The following is a 10,970-nucleotide window of genomic DNA, read 5'->3' as shown; positions in this document are numbered from 1 at the left end:
AATATATATATTTATATATTTGGTCCACACAAACCAGTTGGGATGCGCTGGATGATGCCTTGGGCCCTGCAGCCCTGGGCGTGCAGCCTGAAGAGCTCTTAGGGAAGGTGGCAGCTCCTGTCCAGCCTCTGCACGTGTCCTTTCTGGGGGTCCAGAGGGAGCATGCACATTGGTACGAGTGCTGAGAAATGTTCCAAGGCTCAGTATTACAGAAACAGCCATTAGCAGCAGAGTGTGAAACGTGTATCTGAAGCAGAATAAAGCAGTATGAAGCACTCTCAGTGAGCAAGCCCATAGCTGTAGGGCAAGGCTGACTTGGGCTAAAATTTGACAGAGTTTAGTGTAGCATCATTACATGCAGAATTGGTCCACCTGGTTATTCCTAGGAACCTCATTTTTTAGCTGTGTCTGCATGCACTGTGTCTCTTCATCCTGGCAGTTGCCTACATCGTGCTCTTAGTGGGGTACTTGCTCAGACCTCAAGCTCTGTGGCCATGGCGAAAGGGGGCAAAGGAGGCAGAACGGACTTTCCTAAAGCTCTTTGACAAAAACCAAAGCCAAATGGAGCTGGCTTCACACACCTCAGCACTTCTGAGGTTGCATCCCCTAAAAATTCCACTTAGATTTTTGAGTCCTTTCATGTGCCTCAAAACAGCAGCCTGTGCAAAGCTGGGGCTGTCTGCTTCACACTTAGGTAATCCACTTGCAGCAACTCAGATCTGGACATGAAAACATTGCTTCTGCAAAGGGGGCAGCTCTTTGTTCTCTCTACCCCATGCCAAAAAAATAGCCAGCCCTGAACACTGTGACAAAGGATTAGCTCAAGCTGAGGCCAGGCTGCAATGTAAACAGGCAGACAGAGAACAGAATGGCTTCTTTTATCAAACTTAACATCCCAAAGCTCTACTGATTTCATTGTCATTATGGTGGTGATTAATTTGACCCAGAGTACTGCCACCCACTGTTAAAGCTTTCGCTGCATCCCTGTTGATAGCTCTCATGACAGAGATTACAGCCTGCCACTGCGTTGTCCATAATTAGTACTTGTCAAAATGAGATTTGCCTATGGTAGCCCACTGTCCATGAGAAACCCATTCAAAATTAAACATGCTTTGGAAAACAGGGGCAGTTCATCCTCTAATTGGAACCAATGAGTACAGAATGAAGGCCCTTTGTCTCATCTGTTAAGTGTTGTTCTGGGTCTAAACAATGATTTTGTGAGCCCTCTCCATAGCTTTCGATGTGTGTGAAGTATGAGAGTACTGACTCTGTTCTGCAGCTTTGTCCTAGAATGTTTGCACATTTAATTCCCTAAACGGCATAGTTTAATTGCTTAATCTGAAACAGGGACGGGGTCAGGGCATGGTAACAGTCCCGGCTGCGTGGCTAGTGCCAGCGCTGCTGCCCAGCCCTGGGCAATGGGTCCTCAGGAAGGCAAGGGCTGGGCACAGCCCTGGGAATACCTTGTGCAGCAGGGAGGGGGGGGCTTGGATGGGTTGTCACACATTTCCAAGGAATGCAGGAGAGACGAGGGAGTGAAGCCACACAGCCTGTGGCCTGCCCGATGGGCTAGCATAGAAATGCGAGGTTTGTAGTGATCAGGGTGTAGGCTAGTCTGAGGCTTCACTCACCGACATTTCAGGCTGGACTAGACATGGAGTCTAATATACAGTTCACTTTGCAGGCCAAGGGGACAACCCCTTATTTTTTTCTTCCCACCGTAAGAGGAGTGGCCAGTGTTATTGCAACCCTGAATGCAAAGACCCATTACCACATCCAGTATCGCTAAGGATTGCAACAAAAGGTTTTCTGATTAAACTCTGAACTATGGGGCCAGGGATGGACAGAGAGATGGTACATGCACCCAGAAAAAGTAACTGTGCTGGAATCAGCTGAAGTTGCTGTTTGATGACATTTTTCACAGGACAAACAGGAGAGCTGGTGTTTTTGTGATTGGAAGCATGAATACATACATATAGCTATGAATACATATAGCTATGAAAATTGTTCTGCCTTGAGTCACATCTAAAAACAAGAGGAGGGAATCCAGAGCATGACAGCCTTGTGCTAGTCAAAATAGGCCACTGTTGGAGCAATGTTGGATCTTTTCATTTCAGGTACTGGCAGTCCTCAATAGCTTTTGAAACCAGTGGAATATATCATGGCAAAAGTGAATGCTTGGAGAATAATTCACAAGAGGTGATAGTGTGCCTGACACAATTCTTCACAAATGTCTTTCATTTTATTCCACTGAAAGAAGCGAAAGAGCTTAAAAGGCAACAGTATTTTTTTTTCTGAGTGCCCAGTCACTGATAAAAGTGCCACACTTTCCTACAGCAGGTTAACTGCTTTTCATGCAGTTCTGTATGTAAAATCCATTCACTTATGGATTATTAGATTGGACTCTGTACCTGTGTCCTACCCAGCCAGATTATGGTTTTTATTCCCATTCTCAGTGGAAGTGCTTTAAGAAGTGGATGCTTCATCTTGAATAGTGCCAAAATATCAGCCTGATCAGCTCCGACTTGGGCAGGTTACAGGGAGGCTTACTAGGAATGGAAAGACCTCATTGCGAAGCTTCAGTCCATTGCAACCCTGCACCACGTTACTGCAGGTTAGTCAGAAATCTTCTGGTCTTCTCTGCACTGGTCAGTGCACAGATGATGTGGGCCAGCTGGAGATCAGCTAAAAAGGAAAAAATCAGACTGCTGATAGATGTAAAAACCATAGTCAGGGAGGAGAGACCAAGTCACTGGCCTAGAGAAAAGTGAAGACTGGTAGTCTTCAGGTTTGCAAAAAAAAGCTGCTGCAAAAAGAGTGGGAATCAAAAGTTCTTCATATCTACTGAGAGCAGGAGAAGGAAAAGCAGCTTTGAAGGTTCTGTCATTTGTGGAAGTTTTAGATTATTTCGTTGTGGATGTAAATTTTCGGAAAATATTTGTTTTCTCTTTTAGGTTCTTCCTGGAATCATCTTTTTAAACTAATGAGACATTTAAGATAGACATTAAGAAGCATTTTCTAATGATGACGATGACTACATCCCGTCACACATCACTACAAAGGTTAAGCGAGTCAGCAAACGTCTGCTGCGAGTGCACTGGGCATCGCCGACCCCGCCGTGGCATAGGGGAGGCAGGGGATGACCTCAGCAAGCCCGTTAGTCCTGTTTCCCATTACTCTGGCAAGTCTGAAGATTTACGTTCACCCTGAAGGTAATCAGTCAGTCATGATTTTGACCTACAGTTTAATGTGCTCTCTTGCTATAGTTACAGACGTCCTCCTTCTGCTTATGCTCCCTGCTGTGACTAATGGCATCTCTGCAGTTAAAGAGGTGGTTTTGAAGAAAAAAACATCCAAGTGTCAGTGCTGTTACCGAGTTTACAGTTTTAGCAAAAACAATGGCACAGCAGTACTTGCTATGGTCTATGAACTTGACATTTTTCAGGTCCAAATGTGTAGGTGTGTATTTATACACCTTTCTCAAAACCCCTAAATACAGAGGAAGCAACAATTTGTCTGTTACAGTTTGCGCAATGGATCATCAGTCTCAGTATTCACTATTCACAGTAAGCATTTTCAAAGTTCACTTACTCCATTCATACAAAATATTCTTGATGAGCCAAAGTCTTCTGAAAACTGAACTGTTTTGCACAAATGCAAGCAAAAATGGAAGCGAGTTTGCAAAGAATCAGGAACTGAATACCACACAAGATACCAAGATATTAAGCAGCTTTACAAACACAATCCTTCCAGTGTGGTTTTCTGGCAGATGTTTGAGTGGTATGAGGAACCGTTTATTAAAGATAAAACTATAAGGATTTTAGAGATATTTTGCAAAATACATCAATCATTAATAAATATGCTTTTTGAAAACACTACAATGATCGAAGGTAGTTCTCCAAACGGAAGAACAGGTTTCTAGATTAAGTGATGAGACCACTTTAAATGAATTCAATTTTTTGTGTGTGTGTGTGTGTATGCTGAAGAAAAAGCTGCAAAAATGCTACATTTGTTTAAATCTTCTTCCCTTGTTTTCACTTTCTAAATATCTGTATCTATTCACTTCTAAGGCCAATTAAATTCAAGGACAGCAGACCACAAAAGCTAATGCTACTTGACCAAAATTTCTACTCCGTGTGGCAAGACAATTAGCACAAAGTAGCTCAAGTTTTTCTTTTCTTTGCTAGGCAAAAGAGTAGATGTCATCAGGATGCTAATTGGAGTCATTGTACAATTGTGTTAGATGCCCTGTTCTCATTCAGTATTGTGGCAGGTAACATAGTACCTGTGTTCTTCAAGAAAGGATCAATGACACAAAGGTAGTTTTCTGCTGCAGGGAGAAAACAGACAATTAGAAAATCACTATTTGTATTCAATCTCTGTTTACACTGGTTGACCACATCTCTTGCAAGCACGCATTTCTCTCTAGCTTCAGAAATACACAAATATATCAGCACCAGAAGTCTCCTCTCGCTTTAGTTTGCAATTCAGGATTGCTTTATTAATCAACGCAAGATGCATTCATTGAACTGGATTAATCCTGCATAAGTAATTTTGAAATTTCCTGCTGAAGTTATTTTTCATTTCTGGGAACAAATAATTTATTTGGATTTTCATATATCAGGATCACAGAGATTTGCCACAGTCAGATTTTAATTTTAGTTACATCTGAGCTGGCTTATATATTAGGGCACATAGTTTTGCATGAGAGCATCTTCTAAAATCTGTAATTGGTGTGGAACACTGACACGCACAGAATACATCTGACAAGGTCCAGAGAGTTAGGTTCAGTTTCGCTGATCAACATCTATGCTGCAGATTAACTGAATCTTTTATGGCATTACAAGCCCTCCAGAATTCATTAGCGTACTTTCCTTTCCCGCTAACCATTCTGACCTCAAGCGCTGCTGTCGCTGCTTCCTCGGTCTGGACCTGAGAGGCTGAAACACTGACTCTTTTCCACTGCCACACTAACAGCAGAAATGAGAACGTGTATCTTAAACTACTCATGAGTGTGTATATTGGCAATTACCCTCCTGGCCTCTTCAGTACTGTGTGGGATTTCTGTCTCCTTTGTCTGTACCCAGAAAGCTCCATTTAAATTGAAACATGGTCTGTGCCTTAAAAGCAAGAGAGCTGGAGTACTAGTATTGGTGAGTGATTATAATACAATACAAATCGGTATATATAGTAAGTTTTGGCATGGATTTTTCTCAGAAATTGGCTCACAGATGCAGCTAGCAGAGTAAATCGTTGTATTAATAGCAGGACTGGGGACAACCACATCAAGGAAAGCAGTGCCAGCTTTTGGGAGGTGGGGGCACAGTACCTTTGAAGACAGTGCTATAATAAATGAAAAGTGTATTTCTGAAATGCCATCTTTGCTCTCCTTAAGGGCATGCATATGGGTCGCAAGTCAGCAGCAACCCAGACTTCTCACACTTCTCAGGCAGTGGATAGGACCACAGCTCAGGACCAGAGAAATAGCTCCATTAACTGGTCTTGTTTTCCAGGCCCAGCTCCGCAAAACTACCTGGGCAAGTTTGCCATGCTGAAGACAAAGAGGAGAAAATTAATGTTTGGCAGGAAGGACAGCAGAGAAACAGTCCAGGTGTCCAACTCCCAACAACAACTCTCATCTGAGAATCAGAAATGGAAAGGATGCTTCCCTCCCGCCCAGCAGGGACTGAGGACCGAGACTTGTGATACGTCTGCTCTTCTTGTGCTTCTCACCATCAGCTGCTGCTCTCTTCCCTTGCCACAGGTGCTGGCTGTAGTTGGGCGCTTGCTGCAGGCCCAGCACTGCAGAGAAGTGCTGCTGGGCATCCCTCATGGTTTTTCTTGTGCTGAAGTCTGAAAGCAACACCTAAAGTACCTAAGTACCTTGTGCTGAAGTCTGAAAGCAACACCTAAAGTACCTAAGTACTCTGCTGATTTGATCCTTCTGCTTGACAGCTGGACCACTGTAAATGATTAGCTGAAGGAGTGGTACCCTCAGCACGTGCTTATTTAGTTTCATGTTTATTTCATGTCCTCTTTTATTGCATTTCCTCATGTTTCTCTTCTGCTCTTTTTATTGCCTTTCCTTCATTTCTTTCCAGGCTTGCTCTGATGTGTGCTTCTCAGAAACCATCTTTGCCTTCCTCATTACTCCAGCCCTTACTTTCTCTGTGCCCTTGATCCACAAGAAATTCCCACTTTCCCCTATTGCAGGCTCTCATTTTCTATTTTTTCCTTTCATTCTTATCTCTTCTTTGGCTTCATTCCCTTCCTTTCTCTACTCTGCCCACTGCTTCCAGCTTCTCCTCTTCCTTCTTCTCCCACATTACTTAAAAAAAAAAAAAAATCTTTCTTCTTACCTTCCTCTTCTGAAATAAACTCATTAATGAAACAGTCCTACTCATTGCGCTATCTTACCATATTGCTGCTGGCTCACCTTTCCCTTCCTCACAGAAGACTTGAACAGGACTGATCTCCTCTTGTTAGACCAGACTCTCATTGCACCCACAGCCAGCCCCCAGCACAGCTCACACTTGCTGTAAGCATGGGGAGCAAGGACTGCCTTTTTGTTTGCTCAGTGCACCCACGTGGTTTGCATAGGAAGGTTCTGGTCCCTGACGAAGGTTGGTAGGCATGAATAACTAATATAAGTAGTACAGGAACTGGTATTGATAACGATTCTGCTTCTGGTAAACCTCCTGCCTTTACCTTGTCTTCTCGGCCTGGCAATACCTCATCCCAGCTCCTCTGCTGCTCACCTGTGCCAGCACCTCCCCTCCAAGAACAGAAATAATCGTTAGAAGGGTCAGTTGCCACAGAGGGAAGAAATTGGCACAACTAACATCAAGTTCCCCAAAGCAAGACCATGTTTAATGGAGCACTGTCCATTTCACTTACCTTACCATGGGACAGAGGAACGGGCAGAGCAATGCAGGGCAGAGGCATTTCAGAGGCATCCGATCGCATCCGCAGGGTTCTGAGGTCAGACCCTGGCCGCTGACAGGCAGGTGGGGCTTTCCCTGCTGGAAGCACAGGCCAGGCACGTGGGCTTAGGGGAAGACTGACTCACTACATTTTAGTGCATCACTGCATTTACAAGCACTGAGTAATGACACTTGGAGAACAATGAGGCTGTTATGTATGGCCACAAAATAAAAGAAGTTTACACATCTGCATGATAAAAAAACTTCCAAAGAATTTAATGTAGATATTATTTATACATACACTTTATAAGTAGGAATATGGCAGACAGTTGTATTAGTACATAAAGTTTTATTTAAAGTTTCCCCCCCTACAAGCAAGCTTCATTTACACAGTCTAGTACTGTACAAAATTTACATTCTTTGTGTGACTGATTCACTTTCCTTGGTCATGCCTTCCTGAAAGAAAGATTTACATACAGTCTTCATAAATCTTTAAATTATCTTGGTAAAAAAAAGAACCACTTCAAAGGACAACAAATATCCTTTACAAATGGTACATTTTAGTAGAGACAGGTGACAGTGTTTAATGGCAGACCTTATCCTGATCTTCAATGTCATTCAAGGTTTTCTCATGTAGTATCTTAACAGTTTCCTTTTTATATATATTTATATTTATATACTTTCAACAGGAAAGGAAAAAAAAATCATGATTGCACCAAATATATTTTACAAGGGATCCCTTGGATCTGAACAATATAAATAAATACAAAACCAACTAAGATTGCACTATATAGTAGAAATGGATTGAGATTTTAGGATATACACTCCACCTTTATGAGCTCCTTAGTGATGCTCACTGGAAAACCGCCCAACGGCACATTCAAATATTAGCATCTTCAGATAATTACTTTGTTTAAACTATTTTTTTCCAGGCGTGCAGCTACCTCAACAAGTAGGTTATTGCATTTGTATGGTATCAGTCTTTACTGCATTACTCCAATTTCACAACTATGTAATTCTGCTGCAAGCAAGGGAGTTGCATTGCAATAAAACTGGACTGATGCCAGAGAGAAACAGTCCCATGGTATTTGGTCTCCATTATTTATATTGCTCTCAAGCATCAATATATAGTGTAATTTCTGTGTACATTCGCCCTCTTTCTATTTTGCAAAGCAAACAATGAATTCTTTCTCCCATCTATTGCCTCTGCAGCAGAAACCAACCTCCGGTAGTTGCCTGCTCCTTGCTTAATGCACTAGCATTAAGTCCTATCATGAAAGATGTGCAGGCTTGAAAATGCAGGATCTGAATTTCTTTTGCCTTTTATCTGGTATGCAGCCAGTTACAACTAGGTAAATTAAAGGCCAGATTCTTAGCTGACATAAATCAAAGTACATTCATTGGCTTCAGTGGAGCACTGTCTGTTTACACCAGTGAAGAGGACGGTCCTGAGGGCAACGGATGCAGCACCAGCAAACCATAATGGAATAATTATGCATATACTTTACTGAGGTGTAGACGCTTATGTTAACTGCAAGGTGGTGAAGAATCAGGCTCAGATGTTGTCACTGCTTTTGTAAAGCCAGGAGAGAAAGATATAAGCTTAAAACACAGACAGGCTGATTTGTGCAAGCAGCTATGAGTTCATGAAGTGAGTCCTAAATGCTACTGGTCCCACGTGGCAGCATTCTGAACTTGCTTTGCAATGTGTAAATAATTACACAGACTACATGGCAGTGGAAAGTCTAGCCTTGTATTACTTTGGATCAATAGTAAAAATCTTTCATAGTACATTTTAAGATCAACCACACAGGAATATTTTAACTACTTACCAGCGTCTCTCCAAAATTCTGCATAATCATGTAAAAGTCCAAAGTAATACATTCATAGTTAAATGCAGTCTTCTCATCTTTGGAAGCAACTAGCATGGATGCTCCTACCTAACAGGTTAGTGAAAAGTAAGTAAGGGTTCTGGTGCTTCGTTAAGTAGTCAGAAATAACTTACTTTACGAACCCAGAATTTCAGGTGCAGGACCGAATTTCTGTTATACTAATGTGAAAACAGTCATTCCATGTGATTTCAGTGAAATGACTCTGACTTTACACAAGTGTGATTAAAAGAATTTGATCCTAATCCCTAAGCTGCTATTGCAAGAAGTGCTCTGTAAAGCATGGCTTTCATTGTAGTCTGGTTTCCGCTGCACTTACACATGGGGACTTTGAAGGCAGAGTGCATTAGTTGCCAAGCTGTGCAAAAACTGAATGGTATTTCTTTACCTTTTATAATCTTCTGATGCTGTGTTGCTTGCAGAGCATGTGAAGTAGCTGTAGGTTAGGATTACAGAGGAGGAGACAATTCTGCAATGCAGTGTGAGTTTTTCACTATCTGAATTCTGAAGCATTCATGAAAACAACATCCTCATGACTTCAACACAGATCACATGCAGGTAGATACAATGCACAATACTGATCTTTTCTCTTCAGGCTGTATTTGAACAATTAGCCTTCATTTGTTTTAAAGTTAAATTTGACGTGAGGAATATCTCTGCAGCAGGAAAAAGTTAAAATCAGTCTGAAATGGCAGTCTGTCAGCATGTATTATTCGGTGTGTTTTAGCTACTTGCTTCATAAGACACCGGCATCTATCTGAGATGGGACAACACTTGGGTTTTGTTTTTTTAGTTCACTCCTAAAGCATAAATATGGAATAAGGGGTCAATTATGGTAGCTTTGTTTTAACAGGAATCCTGTTCTAATAAAATATTTACGTCACCCGTTATTATTTTCCCAAATGCGACCAGTGTTCATGTCAGTGCTCCTTGACTATCATTTGTTGTAAGGTACGCAGGCTGGCAATATGACAGTTGAACAAGCAGGTCCGGCAAGTGGCTCAGCAACATCTCCTTCCAGTTCTGTCCAAGTCCCTTTCTCAGGACTATAGCAAATAGTTGAAGACTTGTAGGCTCCCTGTAGTAGAACGAAAATTCATATTAAATGTTGCTTTAGTAAAATCCAAGTCACACATCAGCTTTAAAGATGTTCAAAAGTGTCTCATGGTTTTGAGCTCTAATTTAGGAGCCCTTCAAGAGGTTTGGTTTTCATATGGACTGAGCACCCAGCCTCTGCAAATCAGACTCTTTTACAAGTACCTTACAAGCAGAATTGTAAGCATATAGTCCTGTCAATCACTTTTGCCAAATTTCATCTGATTTTTATATTACTCCATATCAGTGAATACAGTCTGATAACAACTCATCTAAACAGAAAAAGCACAAAGGTGAAAAATACTCCATGCTCTCCACAAGTTGAAAACCAAACCAAAAGCAAAATCTGCTCCTGCAGCTACTTCATCCCTTGTCTCCTCTCCATCCCATCAATGATATACAGATTGGCTCCAAGAACTCAGGAGGAATGGAAGGGTCACTGCAGAAAGCAGATACACACCATACTCCAGCTGTAGCCTCCTACAAGGTAAATACTGTCATCAAGGACGGCGCAGCCAGGGCCACTGCGACCCTCCAGAATGGGAGTCTGGAGGATATTCCACTGGTCACCTTTTGGATCATAGCATTCCACAAGCATTACATCGAGATGTGAGAAACCTGGAGGGCAATGAGAAAAAAGAATATGCATGATGACACACTGTTTTATTATTTGTTTTACTGTTAAATTTATTAAATTATAGTTACGATTGTATAATTACAATTATAATGTAATTGTTAAACTTCTAGAAAATACTGCCACATAAATTTAATATTAATGTCTCATTCAGTTCAAATAAATCTGTTGAAGACTTTTACCATTAGGTTCTACAGTCTTCTACAAATCATAAGGACATACAAAACCCAAACAGATCAGAAATTTACACTCAGTAATAATCTATAAACAATGCAAGCAGATTCAAGCAATATTCCTCCTCATCTATCAGCGCTAATGTGAGTCTGCACATGTAGCAAAAGACTGTCCTGGCAGTCTTTCTCAAAGGCCAACAGATATAATCTATTCAAAAGTCAACAGATTAAATCTTGCTCAGAAATCTATGTCCAA

At 41.5% G+C, this 10,970-nt stretch overlaps 1 protein-coding gene across 1 annotated transcript in view; it reads right to left on the bottom strand.

Moving 5' to 3' along the window:
- Nucleotides 1-7,174: 7,174 nt before the first annotated feature.
- The window catches only part of KLHL14 (kelch like family member 14), a 65,236-nt gene continuing 61,440 nt past the window's right edge, over nt 7,175-10,970 (bottom strand). The window contains exons 8-9 of the mRNA XM_005241403.3: nt 10,368-10,525; nt 7,175-9,890 (exon numbers count right to left, since the gene is read on the bottom strand). Of these exons, the coding sequence (XP_005241460.2) occupies nt 9,750-9,890; nt 10,368-10,525 (299 nt within the window). The 3' untranslated portion in view covers nt 7,175-9,749. The remainder of the gene's footprint in view (nt 9,891-10,367; nt 10,526-10,970) is intronic.

Source organism: Falco peregrinus, chromosome 3 (genome assembly GCF_023634155.1).
Source record: "Falco peregrinus isolate bFalPer1 chromosome 3, bFalPer1.pri, whole genome shotgun sequence".
Taxonomy (NCBI): domain Eukaryota; kingdom Metazoa; phylum Chordata; class Aves; order Falconiformes; family Falconidae; genus Falco; species Falco peregrinus.
This window is presented reverse-complemented; position numbering and strand designations above follow the sequence as displayed.